The sequence below is a fragment of the Amia ocellicauda genome, chromosome 11 (assembly GCF_036373705.1).
Source record: "Amia ocellicauda isolate fAmiCal2 chromosome 11, fAmiCal2.hap1, whole genome shotgun sequence".
NCBI lineage: Eukaryota > Metazoa > Chordata > Actinopteri > Amiiformes > Amiidae > Amia > Amia ocellicauda.
Window position 1 is genome coordinate 4,882,971 of NC_089860.1, and position 24,901 is coordinate 4,907,871.

General features: G+C 39.0%; 1 protein-coding gene across 1 annotated transcript in view; it reads left to right on the forward strand.

Annotated features, from left to right (window-relative positions):
* Nucleotides 1–15,413, forward strand: part of grk6 (G protein-coupled receptor kinase 6) — a 60,551-nt gene extending 45,138 nt beyond the window's left edge. The window contains exons 9-16 of the mRNA XM_066716417.1: nucleotides 1,330–1,520; nucleotides 1,628–1,665; nucleotides 2,739–2,828; nucleotides 4,003–4,211; nucleotides 4,743–4,880; nucleotides 13,154–13,291; nucleotides 14,251–14,385; nucleotides 15,018–15,413. Of these exons, the coding sequence (XP_066572514.1) occupies nucleotides 1,330–1,520; nucleotides 1,628–1,665; nucleotides 2,739–2,828; nucleotides 4,003–4,211; nucleotides 4,743–4,880; nucleotides 13,154–13,291; nucleotides 14,251–14,385; nucleotides 15,018–15,068 (990 nt within the window). The 3' untranslated portion in view covers nucleotides 15,069–15,413. The remainder of the gene's footprint in view (nucleotides 1–1,329; nucleotides 1,521–1,627; nucleotides 1,666–2,738; nucleotides 2,829–4,002; nucleotides 4,212–4,742; nucleotides 4,881–13,153; nucleotides 13,292–14,250; nucleotides 14,386–15,017) is intronic.
* Nucleotides 15,414–24,901: the final 9,488 nt, after the last annotated feature.

Sequence of the window (24,901 nt, forward strand, 5' to 3'; positions counted from 1 at the left end):
GGCCTTTGTAAGTCACTAAGTTTAGCTCTGTTCAGTAACAATCATAAAATCTAGAAGATCGAAGTTGCCCCACAATTGGGAAACACTATCATACTTTACTAGTTTCCATAGTTCTTCATGAGTAAAATGATAAAACAATTAAATAAAAAGTGATGCAATTTCTGATTTGTGGAATTTGAGGAAGACACAGTTCTAAGAGCTTGCCTTGTTGTGTGCCGTACAGAGGAACCTACTTCACCAAAGTAGCTTTTTTCTGATTACTCTATGCTGTTTTTCCTGCTCCCTCTTAATTATGAGTTGTGTAATACTTTTTCAGAGAAAGAAGAAAAAAAAAATCTTGCTGGACCCTTGCTAGATCTAGATATTGCTCTTTCATTTTCCTTCTTGGCATACCACAATCCACAAGTCTGAGACTGCTGCTCTGCAAGACTGTTCATGTTCAGGTTTTGCACAGCTCCTCAAGAGAGAGGATCATATTCTGCTGTCACAATACAAGTGTTTAATCTTGTGCTGAAGGAGCAAATAACAGAGTGGAACTTTCTTAAACCAATTATCAGATTTATATTGACTTTGTGTATTTATTTTCTAGCTATAGTGAGCCCCCCAAAAGGTTTTTCCTTTAATGATTTCAAAAGTCCTTTTGACATCTGTTCAGAGGGTTTTGGCATATTTAATGGATTTGACATGTAACTGTATATATTGACAGTTTTACATCCATGTCCCAGTCCAGAATCAAGCACTGTCATCTTTCATTAAATAAAAAAAATATATATTTACAGTATTTATATTATTCATACCTGACAAATTAATCACGTTAAAAACATCTGAATAACACGGTTACTTAGAATTATCATTGCCCACAAAAACTAAAATCAATTGTCTCAGTCCAGCACAAGTTACAAAACAGGTAGGGTTCTGAATTTATGTAAATAAAGATGTTTGGAATCTACTAAAGGAAAGTAAGGAATCCAATCCTGTTTAAGAGGAAAAAATCTGACAGTTAGCTAATATTGACTGTGTAGAACTAAGGAGGGTTATAATAAACAATTAACTTCTGAATACATTCATATGTGTTTGTGTTTGGAAGTCCCAGGGTCTGTGAAAAAAGCAACTAGTGTGTAACAGAAGCAACTTTACATGGTGGCTATTCTAATTGTGACTGCAGGTGAGGGGTCCTAGAATCAGGTTTTTAAACTTGAACACTGAATTCATTACTCAGAATGACTAAATAAAAATGAAATCCGAAGAAAAGAAATCCGCAGTCGTTCCTGTGACAGAGCTGTCGCTTCAATCACCATTTTTATTTCCATTCCCTTTTTTCCCCTGGAGGTAAGTCTGGCGTACGCCTATGAGACTAAAGATGCCCTGTGCCTTGTGCTGACTCTTATGAATGGTGGCGATCTGAAATTCCACATCTACCACATGGGAGAGGCTGGCTTTGATGAGAAAAGAGCGGTTTTCTATGCTGCAGAACTGTGCTGTGGATTGGAAGATCTGCACAGGGAAAGAATAGTGTACAGGTATGTTCTGGTTCTTGACTGCACAAAACCAAGTCTTTCATTATCAAGTACTAAAATTCAAAAACTAATATTTTTTTTTTCTTTTTCTATGTGTGTGTTCATTGCAGGGACCTGAAGCCTGAAAATATTCTGTTAGATGACCATGGTGAGTGAGCTAGCTTTCTGAAAAACAAGACCTATTTACCACCTTACTTGAGTTGACAAATCATAATGTTCTTTTTCACATGCACTACTCAGATCAGAACTTATCTCTGTATCAGCCCAGCTTTTAAACAAGTAACTGTTGTCGTTGGAACAAACCTTTTCTGGATGATTTATCTTTCCAAGCAGCAGGCTGTATTCACATCAGTGCTTTATCAGTCACTGATGGCCAGACACTAATGACTGTAATATTCTGTTTGTGAAGCAGTGTCTAAACCAGTGTTTCTCAAATCCACTCCTCTGAGGGCCCCAGTAGAGCAAGTCTAATAGCACCTTTAAAAAGAAAAAAAGAAAAAATTAAAGACATAGAAACATTTATTTATGATCAGTTATGCAGGGAAATTCAGTAATTCAGAAAATTAACATCCTTAACTTTGTCATTCTGTCTTAAATGACATTAGATTTATGTCAACAAGTGACTTTGTTTCATTGATCATATGAACAATAACTAAGATATATTCATATGTGTAAACCTAGCCTTTTAACTTTTGAATGACTTTTAATAGGAGCTCTTTGTGAATATCGGCAAGAGAATCTGTATAATAATTGAGCACCTACAAATTCTACCCTGTCCTACCTCTGATCCCCAGCAGGTGGAACCACAGTACACAAGATAACGGCTTTCGAACGGCTCCTCCATTTCCAAGGGCTGTTGGCAAAGACCACTTACAATAGAGCAAACATTTAGTATTACGCAAGACTTTCCAATGACTTGACATTTGACATCCTTATGTCTCACTTGAACTTTCACTCCATACTTAGACTGCCTAATGTTGTAATGGGCCATTCTTCATATAGTCGCTCCACATTGCATTCTCTTCCTGTATAGATTCACTGTTGAACAGTAACTAGGGCAAATCACACTTCCTTGTCTTAGGGGCAGTCAACTTGTGGCTCAATTTCTAATGCAATTCTTTACAAATAGCATTTCAACACTGTTGGATGCAATGCACATATAAGGAACTTGCCAGTAGTGAATAGACTCTTCTTACATATCTAAGTTCCCCTTCCTTTCAGGCCACATCCGTATCTCTGACTTGGGGCTGGCTGTACATGTACCAGTGGGCCAGACAATCAAAGGCAGGGTTGGAACAGTGGGTTACATGGGTGAGTACACTTGTTTCATACTCCATCAAGCTGCATGTGGCCACACACAACTGGCTCTCATTGTTATGTCAGTAGTGTTCTAGTGTCAGTGGTAGATGGCCCCCTTTGTATCTGAACAGAGGAAAAAGTAATTGCAAGAAAATATGCAGAAATACCTTCAGAAATCACTTTGTATTTATAGCAAATCAGGGCTATATATTTTTAAAGATTTGCCTAAAATAAGTGATTTTGCCCGAACCCTTTATTCTCTTTGCAATTCTATTTTAGTAACCTCTACCTTCTTACAGATGTCGATCTCATCCATTCTTAAATCACAAGAAAGCTCAACTCCCCCTAGTTTTACAGTAGCCAAGAATACTAATTTCAGGTTTGGCTTTTCTGTTTCATTTTTTTTTTCCACCCCCACCCTCCCACTTTCTCCTCTCATAAGCAATCCGTTGGGCAGGAAAATGTAAGGGAGCTAACAGGCTGTTTTACATAATCTGGAAAGGTTCTGTGCTAATTTTAGTTACCTCTCTGTACATTTGTCACAGAGGTGTGTTATTTAATGTGGGTTGTCTAAATTAAATAAAATCGATGACAGCATCTTAGTAGACTTGATAGTTTAACATTTATTACTGCTGTCCTTACCTCCCTTCAAAGGTGTAATAGCATTGTTAATCCGCGTCTGTTCCTCATTTTAAATCGCAGAGGTCTGATGATAAATTGAGCATTTCTTAAAGTTTCCAATAAAATAAATGCTCTTTAATCCACATTCAGGGAATACAGAGTAATACCTGTTAGAGTAATTCCCTAGTCAGCCAGTGTGCCCTCACACAATTCTCCATAGATTTATCAAGAGCACATTGCATTTGTTAAAAATGTTTTGTAAAAGGAAAGACAAAACTCAACCATCAAAATTTTGTCTGGACTACCCAATGTTAAACAAGGTAGGGTGGTCGAAATCTGTGAAACCAGCTGAGTTATATGGGACTACAGTGCAAACCAAAATTCATAGAGCAGAAAGACAATGGTGATTGTGTGACAAGAATGTTGTACTACATTGGACACCTGCTGAACCAGTCTTTTTAGCTCTAGGCAGCATACAGGCCCCTGGAGGCATAGGAGCAGATTTGCAGGGCCTACAAGTGCATTGCTGATTCGAGTTTTGAGGAGGCCCTGTGTTGTCTCTCAGCCCCAGAGGTGGTGAAAAACGAGAGGTACACGTTCAGCCCGGACTGGTGGGCTCTGGGTTGCCTTCTGTATGAGATGATTGAGGGCCAGTCACCCTTCCAGCAGCGCAAGAAGAAGATCAAGAGGGAGGAGGTGGAGCGACTGGTGAAGGAGGTGGAGGAGGAGTACTCCAGCAAATTTTCTGAGGACGCCCTCTCGCTCTGCAAGATGGTCAGTATCTTGTTGCCGTTCCACAGTAACTGCATGCATGCACACACAAATACACACACACACACACACACACACACACAGAGAATAAGCACAGATTTTAAGTGTTCTTGCAGTTTTCAGCTATTTCTCTGATCTCCAAAAACTTGTTCCAAAGCAGTAATAACCCAGATGCTAACAATCATTATATTAAAGGGTATTATTATTACTACCAACTACTACTACTACTACTACTACTACTACTACTACTACAGTGGAGGAGCTTATGTTCCATACTTTCTCTAAATTTCTAGCTTTACCAAATGTCTCTTTCTCTAGTTCATTTACAAAATAAGTGAATCACAAATTATTTATTATTATTGTTCTATCACGTTTAATAATTTTCATAGTCTTTATTTGTTAGCGATTTATTTGTGTTCCTTTATAATATAATTTATATGTATTTGTATTTGAAAACACACTCACACGCGCTATGTAGTTTCTGCAAATTGATCAAAGTCATGTCTGTCTTCACTTGCATTCTGGTCCCCACAGCTGCTGGCCAAAGACCCCAGAGAGAGGCTGGGCTGTCGGGGGGAAGGGGCCTCGGAGGTCAAGGCCCATCCACTCCTACGATCCATCAACTTCAAGAGGCTGGAGGCAGGCATGCTGGAGGCCCCATTCATTCCTGACGTGAGTGACCTCTACTTGCACATCACTCAGTCAATCGATATTACATTCACAGTTGAGATGCCAGAGAGCCTCACATAGCACTCAGGACAAGATCCCTTTGGAATAATAAGCTATTCTGAATAGGGATGATTTATTTGGGCAAGGGAAGGAAGAGTTGAGTCTGCAAAGTGTTGTTACATCAGGGCTTAATTCAGGAATGGCAACATGAGGAACTGGAAGGAAAGGTTTTAAGTTCGGTCAAAGAATCCTCTGGCCAATTTAGCTTGGACAAATGCAGAATATGTTTGACAGCGTAAAGAGTGCCAGAGAAATTAAAACCGAGGCAGACAATGTTAGGCATTTGAAGAGTAGCAGAAACATTTTGGAATCAATATCAGACTTCATAAGGAAAATACTTGAAATATCCATTTGACTTTCCTCCAAAATACATCACAGAGAAAATACATCCCAGTCCTAATCTCCTCACAACCAATTTTTTTTGTCTGTGATTGCTTTCCTGCATCGGCTGTACAATCCACATGATAGTTGGCATCTGGGTAAAGCCCAAAATGGATTAAACTGTCACACAACAGGCATCTCTGTGTCCATCCCCGCCAAGCATCACATGTTACAAGAATTCATTAAATATTCTTCACATAAATCATCTGTTATCATCAGCCCACAGAACAGGAACTTAGTATAGGCTTAATGTCTTGGGTTAAGGACTCCAGAGCACACATCCTGATTCAGTGAATAGTAAATTCGTGGCAGTTTGGCTTCTGTCACTTTCATACTTGGTCAGTTTTAATTTAGTGTTCTTCTCATTGCAGTAAGCAATGATATTGTATTTGCGGAAGCTTCATATACACCGATCAGCCATAACATTATGACCACCTGCCTAATATTGTCTAGGTCCCCCTTTTGCCACCAAAACAGCCCTGAACCGTTGGCACCAAGACGTTATCAGAGTCAGTTGTGAGGGGGGGCCTTCATGGATCAGACTTGTTTGTCCAGCACATCCCACAGATGCTCGATTGGATTGAGATCTGGGAAATTTGGAGGCCAAGTCAACACCTTGAACTCGTGATTCATCAGACCAGGCCACCTTCTTCCATTGCTCCGTGGTCCAGTTCTGATGCTCAAGTGCCAATTGTAGGCGCTTTCGACAGTGGACAGGGGTCAGCATGGGCACCCTGACTGGTCTGCGGCTATGCAGCCCCATACGCAACAAACTGCGATGCACTGTGAGTTCTGACACCTTTCTATCAGAACCAGCATTAACTTTTTCAGCAATTTGAGCTACATTAGCTCGTCTGTTGGATCGGACCACACGGGACAGCCTTCGCCATCAATGAGCCTTGGTCGCCCATGACCCAGTCGCTGGTTCTCCGCTTTTCCTTCCTTGGACCACTTTTGATAGGTACTGATCACTGCAGACGGGAACACCCCACAAGAGCTGTAGTTTTGGAGATGCTCTGACCCAGTCGTCTAGCCATCACAATTTGGCCCCTGTCAAAGTCGCTCAGATCCTTACACCTGCCCGTTTTTCCTGCTCTAACACATCAAATTTGAGGACAAAATGTTCACTTGCTGCCTAATATATCCCACCCATTGACAGGTGCCATGATAACGAGATTATCAGTGTTATTCACTTCACCTATTACTGGTCATAATGTTATGGCTGATCGGTGTATATTCATACACAGTGCCTATAGAAAGTCTACACCCCATTTAAAAAAATGTCACCTTTTGCTACCTTATAGCCTGGAATTTGTCTTCATTAATCCACACATCCAATCCCACAACTTCCAATTGAAACAATATTCTAGACATTTGCAAAAACTTGGTTGGATAAGTGTCCACTCCCTTTCTAATAGAAATCCTAAATTAGCTCAGATGTAACCAGTTGCCTTCAAAATCACACACCAAGTTAAGTGGCCTCCACCTGTATTAAAGTATTAACGTAGTGATTGTAGTGATTCACATGATTTCAGGATAAGTTCCACAGTTCCTGTAGATTTCCTCTGCTGCTCACAGCAAAGACTTGATCATTAGCGCCAAGGAGCTTCCATAAGAACTGGAATGGATATAAACAATATCAAAGGCATTACATATTTATTGGAGAACTATCAAGACGATTATTAAGAAGTGGAAGTTGTATAGCACCCAAGACCATGCCTAAATCAGGTTGTCCCTCCAAACTGGATGACCAAGCAAGATGGAGACTGATCAGAGAGGCTACCAAGCAGCCAATGGCAACGTTCAAAGAGTTACAGGCTTTTATGTTCAAGACTGGTCATGTGACCACAATATCCCAAGTACTCCACAAATTGGCCTCTATGCTAGGGTGGAAAGAATGAAGCCATTACTCAAGAGAGCCCACCTTGAATCCCGTTTGAAGTATGCAGAAAAACACTTGGGAGATTCTGAAGTGGCAACATTTTTACCCTAAACTGGGACGGAAGTTCACTTTCAGGATGACAATGACCCAAAGCACACAGCCAAAGCCACACAGGTGGCTAAGGAACAAAATGGCAAATATCTTTGTGTGGCCCAATCAGAGCCGTGATCCAAATAAAATAGAAAATGTGTGGCATGACTTGCTGTCCATCAGTGCTCCCCTAGGAATTTGACAGAGCTTGAACAGTGTTGTAAAGAAGAATGGTCAAATATTGCCAAATCTAGGTGTGCAAAGTTGGAATAGACCAATCCCAACAGACTCCCAGCTGCAATTCCTGCAATTTCCACAAAGTATACCTATTAATCAACTAATAAATTGATCAACGATCAATATTTTCCCTTTTTAATCGAGCAGATTTTTTTTCCATTATGATGACTGGCGATTTATACGGCTAATCACGGGGAAAATGACAGAGCTATAGTACAGTATCCGCACACAAAGTTGAGGGTTACAATTCGCTAAATGGAAAACTACAGTCTAGGTTTGGATTCAAAGTGGATTCGGAAGGAAACATTGAAGACAAAGGAAAGGTTTTCGGTTTCATTTGCAATAAATGCTTTTTTTTTTTACGAGGACAGTGTGAGTAGTTTACAGTATCATTTGTGAGCTAAACACCCGTTTGCTGTAGTGAGAAGGGAAGGAGAAGCCACGTTGTGGCTAAACGGTAATGGTTTTTGCATTATAATTATTTAGTATAACTGTCAAGCATTGAGACCCCATCTCAAACTCTGTCATTGTTGCATATAATCTGTTCGCCCCCCATTCTCATGCATTGTCACATTGTCACTAAAATTTGATGCATTTGCCCTCCTTCTCCTGGTTTTGCCAGCGAGGGCTCTATCTGTTTTTTCTTGTTATGTAACAAATTTCACGCACTGGCGTTATGAAAACATGAGAGGTATGATTTAGTGAACGGGAATGGTAAAAAAAAATATATATATATATATACACTCACCTAAAGGATTATTAGGAACACCATACTAATACTGTGTTTGACCCCCTTTCGCCTTCAGAACTGCCTTCATTCTACGTGGCATTGATTCAACAAGGTGCTGAAAGCATTCTTTAGAAATGTTGGCCCATATTGATAGGATAGCATCTTGCAGTTGATGGAGATTTGTGGGATGCACATCCAGGGCACGAAGCTCCCGTTCCACCACATCCCAAAGATGCTCTATTGGGTTGAGATCTGGTGACTGTGGGGGCCAGTTTAGTACAGTGAACTCATTGTCATGTTCAAGAAACCAATTTGAAATGATTCAACCTTTGTGACATGGTGCATTATCCTGCTGGAAGTAGCCATCAGAGGATGGGTACATGGTGGTCATAAAGGGATGGACATGGTCAGAAACAATGCTCAGGTAGGCCGTGGCATTTAAACGATGCCCAATTGGCACTAAGGGGCCTAAAGTGTGCCAAGAAAACATCCCCCACACCATTACACCACCACCACCAGCCTGCACAGTGGTAACAAGGCATGATGGATCCATGTTCTCATTCTATTTACGCCAAATTCTGACTCTACCATCTGAATGTCTCAACAGAATCAACTCATCAGAGTCCAGTCTTCAACTGTCCAATTTTGGTGAGCTTGTGCAAATTGTAGCCTCTTTTTCCTATTTGTAGTGGAGATGAGTGGTACCCGGTGGGGTCTTCTGCTGTTGTAGCCCATCCGCCTCAAGGTTGTACGTGTTGTGGCTTCACAAATGCTTTGCTGCATACCTCGGTTGTAACGAGTGGTTATTTCAGTCAAAGTTGCTCTTCTATCAGCTTGAATCAGTCGGCCCATTCTCCTCTGACCTCTAGCATCAACAAGGCATTTTCGCCCACAGGACTGCCGCATACTGGATGTTTTTCCCTTTTCACACCATTCTTTGTAAACCCTAGAAATGGTTGTGCGTGAAAATCCCAGTAACTGAGCAGATTGTGAAATACTCAGACCGGCCCGTCTGGCACCAACAACCATGCCACGCTCAAAATTGCTTAAATCACCTTTCTTTCCCATTCAGACATTCAGTTTGGAGTTCAGGAGATTGTCTTGACCAGGACCACACCCCTAAATGCATTGAAGCAACTGCCATGTGATTGGTTGGTTAGATAATTGCATTAATGAGAAATTGAACAGGTGTTCCTAATAATCCTTTAGGTGAGTGTATATTTATTATATATATATTTTTTTTTTTTTTTTACCATTCCCGTTCTGCGTTGTTATAGGCTACTGTAATGCCTAGTATTTATTAAAGTATTACTGTGCAGCACAAGTGCATGATTAATCAACTAATGCCCATTGATTCTCCTATCAAATATTTGAATTGACTGACAGCCCTTAATAAATATATATATATATATATATATATATATATATATATACATACACTCACCTAAAGGATTATTAGGAACACCTGTTCAATTTCTCATTAATGCAATTATCTAACCAACCAATCACATGGCAATTGCTTCAATGCATTTAGGGGTGTGGTCCTGGTCAAGACAATCTCCTGAACTCCAAACTGAATGTCTGAATGGGAAAGAAAGGTGATTTAAGCAATTTTGAGCGTGGCATGGTTGTTGGTGCCAGACGGGCCGGTCTGAGTATTTCACAATCTGCTCAGTTACTGGGATTTTCACGCACAACCATTTCTAGGGTTTACAAAGAATGGTGTGAAAAGGGAAAAACATCCAGTATGCAGCAGTCCTGTGGGCGAAAATGCCTTGTTGATGCTAGAGGTCAGAGGAGAATGGGCCGACTGATTCAAGCTGATAGAAGAGCAACTTTGACTGAAATAACCACTCGTTACAACCGAGGTATGCAGCAAAGCATTTGTGAAGCCACAACACGTACAACCTTGAGGTGGATGGGCTACAACAGCAGAAGACCCCACCGGGTACCACTCATCTCCACTACAAATAGGAAAAAGAGGCTACAATTTGCACAAGCTCACCAAATTTGGACAGTTGAAGACTGGAAAAATGTTGCCTGGTCTGATGAGTCTCGATTTCTGTTGAGACATTCAGATGGTAGAGTCAGAATTTGGCGTAAACAGAATGAGAACATGGATCCATCATGCCTTGTTACCACTGTGCAGGCTGGTGGTAGTGGTGTAATGGTGTGGGGGATGTTTTCTTGGCACACTTTAGGCCCCTTAGTGCCAATTGGGCATCATTTAAATGCCACGGCCTACCTGAGCATTGTTTCTGACCATGTGCATCCCTTTATGACCACCATGTACCCATCCTCTGATGGCTACTTCCAGCAGGATAATGCACCATGTCACAAAGGTCGAATCATTTCAGATTGGTTTCTTGAACATGACAATGAGTTCACTGTACTAAACTGGCCCCCACAGTCACCAAATCTCAACCCAATAGAGCATCTTTGGGATGTGGTGGAACGGGAGCTTCGTGCCCTGGATGTGCATCCCACAAATCTCCATCAACTGCAAGATGCTATCCTATCAATATGGGCCAACATTTCTAAAGAATGCTTTCAGCACCTTGTTGAATCAATGCCACGTAGAATTAAGGCAGTTCTGAAGGCGAAAGGGTGTCAAACACAGTATTAGTATGGTGTTCCTAATAATCCTTTAGGTGAGTGTATATATATACAGTGAGGGAAAAAAGTATTTGATCCCCTGCTGATTTTGTACGTTTGCCCACTGACAAAGAAATGATCAGTCTATAATTTTAATGGTAGGTGTATTTTAACAGTGAGAGACAGAATAACAACAAAAAAATCCAGAAAAACGCATTTCCAAAAAGTTATAAATTGATTTGCATGTTAATGAGGGAAATAAGTATTTGACCCCTTCGATTTAGTACTTGGTGGCAAAACCCTTGTTGGCAATCACAGAGGTCAGACGTTTCTTGTAGTTGGCCACCAGGTTTGCACACATCTCAGGAGGGATTTTGTCCCACTCCTCTTTGCAGATCCTCTCCAAGTCATTAAGGTTTCGAGGCTGCCATTTGGCAATTCGAACCTTCAGCTCCCTCCACAGATTTTCTATGGGATTAAGGTCTGGAGACTGGTTAGGCCACTCCAGGACATTAATGTGCTTCTTCTTGAGCCACTCCTTTGTTGCCTTGGCTGTGTGTTTTGGGTCATTGTCATGCTGGAATACCCATCCACGACCCATTTTCAATGCCCTGGCTGAGGTAAGGAGGTTCTCACCCAAGATTTGACGGTACATGGCCTCGTCCATCGTCCGTTTGATGCGGTGCAGTTGTCCTGTCCCCTTAGCAGAAAAACACCCCCAAAGCATAATGTTTCCACCTCCATGTTTGACGGTGGGGATGGTGACCTTGGGGTCATTCCTCCTCCTCTAAACACGGCAAGTTGAGGATGCCAAAGAGCTCGATTTTGGTCTCATCTGACCACAACACTTTCACCCAGTTCTCCTCTGAATCATTCAGATGTTCATTGGCAAACTTCAGACAGGCCTGTACATGTGCTTTCTTGAGCAGGGGGACCTTGCGGGCGCTGCAGGATTTCAGTCCTTCACGGCGTAGTGTGTTACCAATTGTTTTCTTGGTGACTATGGTCCCAACTGCCTTGAGATCATTAACAAGATCCTCCCGTGTAGTTCTGGGCTGATTCCTCACCATTCTCATGATCATTGAAACTCCACGAGGTGAGATCTTGCATGGAGCCCCAGACCGAGGGAGACTGACAGTTATTTTGTGTTTCTTCCATTTGCGAATAATCGCACCAACTGTTGTCACCTTCTCACCAAGCTGCTTGGTGATGGTCTTGTAGCCCATTCCAGCCTTGTGTAGGTCTACAATCTTGTCCCTGACATCCTTGGACAGCTCTTTGGTCTTGGCCATGGTGGAGAGTTTGGAATCTGATTGATTGCTTCTGTGGACAGGTGTGTTTTATACAGGTAACGAGCTGAGATTAGGAGCACTCCCTTTAAGAGAGTGCTCCTAATCTCAGATCGTTACCTGTATAAAAGACACCTGGGAGCCAGAAATCTTGCTGATTGATAGGGGATCAAATACTTATTTCCCTCATTAACATGCAAATCAATTTATAACTTTTTTGAAATGCGTTTTTCTGAATTTTTTTGTTGTTATTCTGTCTCTCACTTAAAATACACCTACCACTAAAATTATAGACTGATCATTTTTTTGTCAGTGGGCAAACGTACAAAATCAGCAGGGGATCAAATACTTTTTTCCCTCACTGTATTTAATACATCTTTTTTAAATAACTATATATAACGTATTTGTAAAAACAAAATAATTGGTATAATTTTAGAGTAAATTCAGAAATTGTGCAACATGCTCCTTGTTTTATAAAAACATACATGGAATTACTGGAACTAGATGGAAAACAACAGTGACATTTAAACAATATTGTTTTTGTCTAACACCTATTGATGAATATCTGCATCAGACTTTAACTTTCAGTGCATCAAACTGACTGTACTTTTCCTAAGCAAGATTGGCCTGGAGTGGAATTTTTGCAAGAGCTCTTGTATTTAGAAAGCCAGCTACTGGAGATATACATAGTCAAGGACAAGACTTGTTGATGAGATGCTTAAACAGACGCACACCCCCAATTCAGTTTTCCCTAAAGAAAGCGGGGACTGCTAGCTTGGTAGTAGCTAATTTTGCATTGCAGCTTCATCTAAATTGCCCCCCAGGAGCTGGCTAGCTTGCTTTTTAGAGAACCATGCAGAAGTGTGGTTATAGCGTTGCAGCCATGAACTTTATTCCTCTGTGTATTATGCTCCAATGTCCTACAGTATTCCCATTGCACACTTATAAGTAAATAAGGCTGCTACTCAACCTATGATCTGCCTGTTTGTCTTGTTTGTGTGCCCCCCTTCAGCCCCAGGCCATTTACTGTAAGGATGTGCTGGACATTGAGCAGTTCTCGACAGTCAAGGGCGTGGAGCTGGAGCCCAAAGATAATTTCTTCTACAACAAAGTTTCCACAGGCAGCATCTCCATCCCATGGCAGAATGAGGTATGCTCACAAGCTGCAAGGAAATCACTTTTAAGCATGTGCAGATCATTGTAAAGGATCAAAACCAAAAACTTCATCAGGTCTTTAGATTTATCTTCTCTTTGTGGACACAGTCCAGGTTATACAAAGTAAAAAATATATTCAATTTCCAATGGTAATAAAATATATACTGATATACTCAATGATTAACCTAAATGATTCCTCACCTCAACAGTGTTGACTAATTTAAACTCCTGATTAATCTGAATTCTTAACATGCCTTTTGCCAAGTTAGTTTATTTTGTATGTAGCTGATGAAATAACTTTTGTGTTCTTCTAGTGTTATAATTAACCAAGCACCAATGTTCTGTGAGTTACAAATTAGCTCTCCACAAAGGTTGTACAGTAGTGCTTTGTTTGCCAAGCAAGATTCTGCTTGTAATTGATCAGATTTTTGAAGTGTGCCAAGGGGAATCTGTACTCTGTTTCCCAAGCCTCCCAATGACTACAATGCCAAAGTAGAAATTAGTTTATTTTTTCAGTTGTACATGATCTGATTAATTTTCAGATCATTTACCAGAATTATACAATTCCCAAGTTGTTTCCCTGTAATTACTCATTCCTCTACTAAGAGAAGGAGAGATATAATTGATCATCAGTGCTAGAAATCAAGGAATACCAAGCTTGGGAGTTTAAAGACTCCCTTCTCCCCACTCTCCATGTATTTCTGATCACTTTTCATTCAGTGTGTGTAAGTGTTAAGATAACAGTGAAGCAAGTGGGATCAAGTATGGCAAACTTTATTTTTAAATACATGTAATATTCTGTTGGAGAAGTGAACTCCTAATCATGCTCTCCCAAAGGATAGCCGACAAACGACATACAAAAATGATTATGGGAGCTGAAACATGCACTGAATCGATTTATTTAATGAGGATCCTGAGATGTAACAGAGGTGTCCCATCCCTCATCGTTCACAGATGATTGAAACAGAGTGCTTTAAGGAGCTGAACGTGTTCTATACAGACGGCACAGTGCCACCTGATCTGGACTGGAGGGGCCAGCCGTCACCACCACCCAAACAGGGGCTGCTCCAGAGGCTCTTTGGGAGGCAGGTAAGAATCACTGTCATGATAGTGGGATTATTTGATGCTATAGTCAGTGATCTCTTCAGTTTCAGTGAGCCCAGAGCCATAATAAAACACCCATTGGAGCAGAATCAGACCCAGCCAGTGTCTAATGCAAATGCCCAGGCAAACCAGGCTGCTAAATACAGCATTCTCAGAAGTGTTATTGGAAAACTGCACAAATCCACAGTGTATAACAGGGCACACATTTTCCTATCAAGCCCTGCAAAATATATTTTACTTTGTGCATAGGTTTAAGAGCTGTTTTTCAAAGTGATTTCAAGAAAAGAATGCAGATTTTATATTAAAAAGAAATATTGTGTTTATTTCTTGATGTGGAAAGCCTTGACTTGAACCAGCAGGGGTTGATATATATAGTTGTTATTATTATTTGTTTGTAATAGACAAATCTTAAGTCATCTGGCAGGAAAAAATAGTTGGGATTAATTAACTTTAGCAGTACCTTTTAGTAAAGTTTCCTTTCAGTAGACTTACATATCATAAAATAACATTTGTGTTTTTGGGAGACTGGTGCCTGTTTGAATGCAGTATGAAGAATTGTTTTTACCAGATGTGTATTTTGTCTTCCCATGCTTTCCTCTCTTGCCTGCCCCCTGTAGGACTGCTGTGGGAACTGCAGCGACAGTGAGGAAGAGCCCACAAGACTGTGATGGTGTCTGACCAGCACAGGGGAAAGCAATTTGTTTACAATTTTTTGCACATTTGTATTTTTAAAATAATTCTATATAAATATGGGAATGTATATTTTCAGTATATAGCCATACAGTAAATGTTATTTAAAAAAGGAAAAAAATATATATGAAAATAATAATCGTACTTGTGATCAGATAAGGGTATAGCAACTACAGAACTCCCAACCTTGCTAAGTCATTAATCTGCAACTTGTTCTTCTTTTAGGTTAAAATGTTCTGTTTGATGTGATAACCATCTGAAACATTTCAGTGTCCGTTTCAATAGGGGAAATGTGTTAATATTGAAATTGATTTTCATTTAAAGGTTTTTGCATAATATGTCAATTATTTTAAAATAAGCCAAGCCCTGTTTTTAATTTGCAAGCAGGTACTTCTATCAGAATTTAGTTCCTAAAGCAATTATAACAAGGTGTGTCAATGATTATTTTATTTCCAGGCAGTCTTTACACACTTCTTAATGAGAATTCAAAGATGGCTGAATCAAAGAAAATTTAGTTAACAAAAAAACATGTAAAGCCCAGATTTCACTATTAATCGTGATCACTATTGTTCCTCATTAGTAATTGAGTCTCTTAAATGGGTATTAACTGAATTCTTACAGAAAGAAGGTAATCTGGATGAATATGCTTAACACCAGAAGTCCTAAATCTGATACAGTAGAGCTTCTTCTCCTAGTTTTGTTATTACTAGGGTGTGTTAAATGTTTGTCTAAACAAAGGATACTATGAAAATCCCTTTTATTATTTTAAATACCAGTTTATTAACTTTTTAATCTTTAATTCTCTTAATTGTTCCATACTGATGAAAAGTGCTTTTATGAGCACAGCTATTGAACATACCATTTCTTGGTAACGGCAACTGGGCACTGTTGTATTAAATGTAAAAATTACTGAAATACACCTCAAACCACAGAAGAAAGGATGTACACTTAGCAGGGTTGGGCAGGATATTCTGTGGGATAGAATATACTGTAAAATGGGCAATTACATGAGAAAGTCTTCAAAAGACTAGTTTAATTTTGTAGTTATTTCTTTTTTAAATGCAGTAGTTAATAGATCTACTGCATTTCAAAAACAATGCTGTACTTACATTTTGTTTATATTTTTATTTTAATTTAAACAAGAATATAATTATATAAAAAGGACAAAAGCTGATGTCTGGCTTAAAATATACAGTATGTATGTATGTATGTATGTGTGTGTGTGTATGTATGTATATACATATAAACATATATATATACAGTGGGGGAAAAAAGTATTTGATCCCCTGCTGATTTTGTACGTTTGCCCACTGACAAAGAAATGATCAGTCTATAATTTTAATGGTAGGTGTATTTTAACAGTGAGAGACAGAATAACAACAACAAAATCCAGAAAAATGCATTTCAAAAAAGTTATAAATTGATTTGCATGTTAATGAGGGAAATAAGTATTTGACCCCTTTGATTTAGTACTTGGTGGCAAAACCCTTGTTGGCAATCACAGAGGTCAGACGTTTCTTGTAGTTGGCCACCAGGTTTGCACACATCTCAGGAGGGATTTTGTCCCACTCCTCTTTGCAGATCATCTCCAAGTCATTAAGGTTTTGAAGCTGACCTTTGGCAACTCGAACCTTCAGCTCCCTCCACAGATTTTCTATGGGATTAAGGTCTGGAGACTGGCTAGGCCAATCCAGGACCTTAATGTGCTTCTTCTTGAGCCACTCCTTTGTTGCCTTGGCTGTGTGTTTTGGGTCATTGTCATGCTGGAATACCCATCCACGACCCATTTTCAATGCCCTGGCTGAGGGAAGGAGGTTCTCACCCAAGATTTGACGGTACATGGCCCCGTCCATCGTCCCTTTGATGTTGTCCTGTCCCCTTAGCAGAAAAACACCCCCAAAGCATAATGTTTCCACCTCCAGGTTTGACGGTGGGGATGGTGTTCTTGGGGTCATTCCTCCTCCTCCCCCAAACACAGCGAGTTGAGATGATGCCAAAGAGCTTGATTTTGGTCACATCTGACCACAACACTTTCACCCAGTTCTCCTCTGAATCATTCAGATGTTGGCAAACTTCAGACGGGCCTGTACATGTGCTTTCTTGAGCAGGGGGACCTTGCGGGCGCTGCAGGATTTCAGTCCTTCACGGCGTAGTGTGTTACCAATTGTTTTCTTGGTGACTATGGTCCCAGCTGCCTTGAGATCATTAACAAGATCCTCCCGTGTAGTTCTGGGCTGATTCCTCACCGTTCTCATGATCATTGAAACTCCACGAGGTGAGATCTTGCATAGAGCCCCAGCCCGAGGGAGACTGACAGTTATTTTGTGTTTCTTCCATTTGCGAATAATCGCACCAACTGTTGTCACCTTCTCAACAAGCTGCTTGGCGATGTTCTTGTAGCCCATTCCAGCCTTGTGTAGGTCTACAATCTTGTCCCTGACATCCTTGGACAGCTCTTTGGTCTTGGCCATGTTGGAGAGTTTGGAATCTGATTGATTGATTGCTTCTGTGGACAGGTGTCTCAGCTCGTTACCTGTATAAAAGACACCTGGGAGCCAGAAATCTTGCTGATTGATAGGGGATCAAATACTTATTTCCCTCATTAACATGCAAATCAATTTATAACTTTTTTGAAATGCGTTTTTCTGGATTTTTTTGTTGTTATTCTGTCTCTCACTGTTAAAATACACCTACCATTAAAATTATAGACTGATCATTTCTTTGTCAGTGGGCAAACGTACAAAATCAGCAGGGGATCAAATACTTTTTTCCTTCACTGTATATATAAAATGTATGTATGTATGTATGTATGTATGTATGTATATATATGGAAGAGAAAGGATTGAACCTTTGGTGTAGGTATCTTTGTTGCCTGTGGAAGCCTTGACTTCCACCAATAACAGTTACTGCAGTCCCTGCCAGTTACTGATGTGTATGTCTTTATCCACAAGTTTATAAAGAGACACACCGATGCATTTCAGATTGTGGACAGGGAAGCAATATCTACTTTTGGCTGTGAAATCTGTCTTCCAGATTTATTTTATTGTTCTGATTTACTAGGTTATGAGATTTGTATTTTATTTTTTACATTATATTAATTTTCTTAGGAAATCTAAATAAATGCGTTTTTATTAAAAGCCCATAGTCATAACAATTTGCAACTGATCCCAAAAGTTGAAAAGAGTCTAATGTGTAGAAAGAACTACAACATTTTTAATTGTGGGGGATTGGAGGCGGAGATGTATATATGCGTTTGTTTAACTTATGTTGTCAGCATTTTTCATAGAGAACTAAGAGCAGCGTGTGTTTGAAACTTTGCACATCAGTCACAGTTCAAGGTGCCTTTAAAATACTTATTTTATGTACTGTTTAAGGCACATGAGAGGGACTGTGGTGTGGTGGGGTGGGAGGAGAGAATGTGGATATCCATAAACCTGTTCTATTTATGGACAAGCGGTCTGCCACTTATGTTTGTTTGTTTGTTTCATCTGTTACTTTGTTGGGATGTTCTGTGCTCCATATAGTCAATGATGGGCAACAGGGAATCCTGTACATTTATGGATGAGATCCTTAATGACATTCATTAATCAGGCAAAGTTCATTGTTCAGACTTGCAGTAGATGTCACTAGAATAGAAACTGCTTGAAGACTATTAGTAAATCCCATTTGTCCATAGAGCATAGTATTTTTTTATTTTTGTCTAACTTAAATACATTCCAGTCTACAATGTACTGTACAGTGTTAAAAAAAAAAAAAAACACCTAAATATTTCAATTTGTGTTTATTTAGCAATAATCTGGATAACAAATGTCTAAACTTAGAGTGAGACTGAACTTAATTTTTTCACTTTGTAATGTATTTCTGAGCCAGGCTTCAACACTGTGAAAGGGAGAAAGACGTTTATCATTACTGTCACAGTTGTACCATGTTGCTTGCAATGCACTGATGTTATCTGTATATATGTACATGAGGGAGTGAGTGGGTTTTACACACGCTTACAAGAGTGTTGGGAATTAGTGGGGCACTTGCATTCTCATATATAACTGGTCTTTAATTCTGAATGCTGTTGCCTGTGTGTGTGTGTGTGTGTGTGTGTGTGTATGTATGTATATATATATATATATATATATATATATATATATATATATATATATATATATATACACTCACCTAAAAGATTATTAGGAACACCTGTTCAATTTCTCATTAATGCAATTATCTAACCAACCAATCACATGGCAGTTGCTTCAATGCATTTAGGGGTGTGGTCCTGGTCAAGACAATCTCCTGAACTCCAAACTGAATGTCTGAATGGGAAAGAAAGGTGATTTAAGCAATTTTGAGCATGGCATGGTTGTTGGTGCCAGACAGGCCGGTCTGAGTATTTCACAATCTGCTCAGTTACTGGGATTTTCACGCACAACCATTTCTAGGGTTTACAAAGAATGGTGTGAAAAGGGAAAAACATCCAGTATGCGGCAGTCCTGTGGGCAAAAATGCCTTGTTGATGCTAGAGGTCAGAGGAGAATGGGCCGACTGATTCAAGTTGATAGAAGAGCAACTTTGACTGAAATAACCACTCGTTACAACCGAGGTATGCAGCAAAGCATTTGTGAAGCCACAACACGTACAACCTTGAGGCGGATGGGCTACAACAGCAGAAGACCCCACCGGGTACCACTCATCTCCACTACAAATAGGAAAAAGAGGCTACAATTTGCACAAGCTCACCAGAATTGGACAGTTGAAGACTGGAAAAATGTTGCCTGGTCTGATGAGTCTCGATTTCTGTTGAGACATTCAGATGGTAGAGTCAGAATTTGGCGTAAACAGAATGAGAACATGGATCCATCATGCCTTGTTACCACTGTGCAGGCTGGTGGTGGTGGTGTAATGGTGTGGGGGATGTTTTCTTGGCACACTTTAGGCCCCTTAGTGCCAATTGGGCATCGTTTAAATGCCACGGCCTACCTGAGCATTGTTTCTGACCATGTCCATCCCTTTATGACCACCATGTACCCATCCTCTGATGGCTACTTCCAGCAGGATAATGCACCATGTCACAAAGGTCGAATCATTTCAAATTGGTTTCTTGAACATGACAATGAGTTCACTGTACTAAACTGGCCCCCACAGTCACCAGATCTCAACCCAATAGAGCATCTTTGGGATGTGGTGGAACGGGAGCTTCGTGCCCTGGATGTGCATCCCACAAATCTCCATCAACTGCAAGATGCTATCCTATCAATATGGGCCAACATTTCTAAAGAATGCTTTCAGCACCTTGTTGAATCAATGCCACGTAGAATTAAGGCAGTTCTGAAGGCGAAAGGGGGTCAAACACAGTATTAGTATGGTGTTCCTAATAATCCTTTAGGTGAGTGTGTATATGTGTGTGTGTGTGTATATATATATATATATATATATATATATATATATATATATATATATATATATATATATATATATAAATTACAAAAATATTTTGTCAGGTGTTTAGACAGCAGTGTTCCTTGTACTCAAAAATAAAGTTTAATTTTATTGAATAACCAATGCATTTCGACACTACTGTGTCTTCATTGGGTAGCCATGTATGTCATTTCTAAATACCTGACAAATGAGGCTACAAAATACATTTTTCATTTATATATTTTTACCAGCTCCTCATGTGAGTGAAGACGCTGCAGCGCACCGATGCTTTTAAGTTACATACATATATAGATACATATGTGTGTGTGTGTGTGTGTGTATATGTATATAAAGCAAGTGTCTTGAGCTGAAGAAATTATTAAACACAAAGGATCATGGGACAAAATTTGAAAATCTGTTACATTTACCAAAATTGTTTTATGTATAGCTTCACCAATGGCACATTAATTTAATATGGAAGTTCAGTTACCTAAATTGAAAACTGTAAAGATCCCCATCATTGATATTGTGCAGTTAAGGCATGGGAGGTGTAAACTTTAACCTGCCACTCCATTGATTTTGATTTCCTATCCCTGTTATATCAACGAATTTGTGTAGTTTACTCTAGGCTGAATCAGTGTTCAGCATACTCCAAAATTAAATATTTGATAAGTATAAGTTAATGAACAATATCTATTCACTAAGAGGAATCTCTGATAAAGATTCATGAATAAAGGGTATGCACACTTTCAACTACAAGTGTATGTATCTATGCCTGTTAGAATATATACATATGTTTGTGTGTGTTATGCACTACTTTAATTCCCATAAATGGGCTTGATAAGTTGGCATTCCTGATGAGCTCCAGTTACTTGTACTTGTATTGCCTTTCCCTGTTTTGAAACCAAGTTGTTTCTGCTGTGTTACATTAATTCATCATTTTCCTTTTCTATTAACATGAACCACAAAAATGTCTCAAGATGCAAGTTGCTTCCTCAGTTCCATAGAAGTAGTGTGAATGTACTGACCACAGACATTTCCCTGCCTTATATTATTCAATGTTTGCTTATCATTTCTGGGATTTTTTTGTATTTGATTATTTGTTTTGTTTTGAATCTTTTACACTGGGCTTTCAAGAACCTTTGGATTCCACTGAAGAAATCTGAGACAGGCTCCCCATTCAATGGGGCTCAATTCTGAAGCTTTACACCAAAGTAATGATGAGCTTGCCTCTGATTGTCTTCAGACAGGAAAACAGGAAGGTTATGTTTTCCTTATTGCCCTGTGTAAATTGTGATTAAGAGGGGGGTTGGGGTGACCTTGCAAATGCTGTGTATAGGAAGGTAGTATTCACTGTAACTCATGACAGCACTGTATACTTAAGACTGAAGAGCAAGCCAAGTGATTCAGACCATGTGAATCCAAACTATTTTTTTTTTTTTAACCAAAATTAATTATTGTTACAGAGCCTATAATTTTAACATCTGTGCCAAGTTTGTCTGGAAACATTCTACTTTCCTTGCTATCTGTAGGTTAAAAGGAAACAGAAATAAGTAATCCTTTTTTTTCTACTTCCCAGATTTAAAGGTAATATGCCAGACTTGATTGTTTGGTTACGTGACCAAATCAGTCAATGCTAGAATTTTTCTTTTGGTTTTGTTTTCAGGTGAGTGAAAACTTTTTTGTATTTTAGTAGAGACCTACTAAAACAAAATGATGATGATGATGATGATGATGATGAGGTTTGTATATATATATATATATGTGTGTGTGTGTGTGTATGTACATGTGTGTGTGTGTGTGTGTGTGTGTGTGTGTGTGTGTGTGTGTGTGTGTATATATATATATATATATATATATATATATAATAATTTATGTATTTGGATATATGTACATGAATATGTTACTGGCCATTTTCTTGTTACAATGTGAAGCTGCTTTTTGTGTAAAGACTGTGCCATCTAAGGTGTACTTTGTTGCTCCTGAATTGTCTCTTGGCTCTACTAACTTATTCTGCATGTTGCCATGGAAAATGCGAAAATAGTTCTGGGGCCAAGATCTATATCTTTAATGGTGCAGAAATTAAAAAAAAAAAAAAAATTGAAAGGTTAGAATAATTTCAAACCTATTTCTGTGTGATGGATGATAGATTCAACATTCATATCTTGTATCCAAAAATACTAAAATAGGAGGAGTTGGACAATATAATTAAGTAGAAGAATATTTTGGACTAGCATAGTTTCTTGCAGGATTCAAGAATTGTCTTCAGGTAAACATTTTTTTTTTGTCTGTTCAGAACAAGCCAATGTGCCATTTTATCATTTAAAAATAAACCCAACTAAAGGACATTTTGTTTGTTAAAGGATGGCAAAACATTCTTAAGTTGTTTACTGTCAAGCTGAATGTTGTTTTTTTGTTTTGTTTTTTTGTTCTAATGGTCTATTCAGACAATCTCAATAGGCAAATAGTGTTTATTTTGGCCTAGACTCAGTTGACTAAGGGAACAGTGACCTGGCCATGAGAACAAGACGATCAGAACCCCCCCCTCCATCCCCCCAACACACACACACACACACACTCACTAGATGGAATAAAGAGCTGCTGCGATGGTGGTGTTTGGGGTGGAGAGGGATGCAAAAGCGATGTATACTGGAAAGTGAGTTTGTTGTTGGATAATTTTGTTTGGGCTAGCAGAAGTCAGGCACGAGATTGGTGTGGTTTTTCTCCTGAACTTAAGTTTAAAACTCCATTTTGTGTGGAAATAGCTTTATTTGTGACAAATGCAAGAGACGTTGCAAAAGCAACAGTCTCTAGAGTTCTACTGGTTTACTGGCGAGTGCAGTTCTTATTGCATAAGAAATAGGATTACCCCACTGCTTTAATTTGAATACCTGAAAGGAATGATAAGATTTATGAAGGACTGCTGATAACCCTTAATCCATGTAAGCAAGACCAGTGAAGTGCAAATTGAGAATTTTTAAGGCTTTTTGTTTTTCTCCCATACTCACCTAAGGATTATGTAATACCTGCATTACAATCATGGGATAAAGGTGCATATTCTGAGGCAAAGAGATTTGCATTTTTTGTTTTGGTTTGATAAGATATGGAGTGATGCCATCTGAAGGGATGAGTCAAGGGGTAAATATCTAATAGTGTGTGTAAACTACCTTTTGTTTTGTTTTTGTGTTTTCAAAAGTTTGAAATCCATAGAGGATAGGACATAAATATTAGATTATGTTGTGTTTATATATATATTTTTTTCAAAATTTAGAATTTGGGAATCTGGTTTTATATGCTGGATTTAAAAAATTATAAAATGCAACATTGTTAGTGTTCACCGTGCCTTTTCTTTACCAGTCACAATGTTTAGCAGTCTGTATCTGCTAAGCAGGTTTTCACATATCAAGATATGCATCAGCCTTACAGTACATATTTCTGATAACTCCTACAACTAAATTAAGGTCTAGATTTCACAAACATATTTTGTATATGCAACCTTGTAGCATTTTGTCCCTTCCATATCTCTTATGATATGAGTGTCTGGTTGGACTTGTATATGCCCATTTGCTCTACAAGCTACATTCATTCTGTCTGCCTCAGTTCAAACCAGTTTTCCCATATGTGCCTGTGACATTGTATGTTAGTTTTTTGTTTGTTTGTTTTTTGCATAAGCACTGTACCTAAATAAAAGAACCTTTTTGTTTTGTTTTTGTGTTCTGTTTTTTTCTTTTTCTTTTTAAACCAACTTTTCTGTTCTTTTAAGCCCCTGTATGTAAACAACTTGACCAAATCCTCTTGTGTTATGGAAGTTATAAGACTAGATGGCAGAAGCAAGTGGTAGACCTACTTTGTGCCATGCCAGAAGAGAATAAATTCTGCTTTGTGGTGAATTACAGTGTAAGCAATCTAATAATTTGTAGTGGCCACCAAACTAGCTAACTATGACAAAATAAGGCAGTGTTTATCAGCAATTTGCTTGCCTGAGGATACAGAGCTTAACAATGGTTTTATAGAATTGCACTCCATAAACACATTTCCTTACTTTTTAGCTGTTGTATTTACTGAGTCAAAAATTGACACATTGCATTATTTCCCTTTTAATGTATATCACATTTTGAATGAGATGTCAAACGCATCCCTACAGCTCCCTCAGTTTCCTCCTCACACTACACTGTCCCCTTACTGAGGCAGAAAGGGGCAGTCTGTCATTGTCCAGCAAAAAAGGGCTCTGACCTTCAAGTTTTATAGCTATACACAGAAAAGGCCATACTCTATTGAATTGGATTGTCCAAAACCCTTGAACAGAGGAAGTGTGGAACTTGTAAATTATCCTTATACAAGTGTGACTCCCTTAACACCCACAGAAGGGCCTGGAAAAAAATAAAACCTTTTTATAGATAAA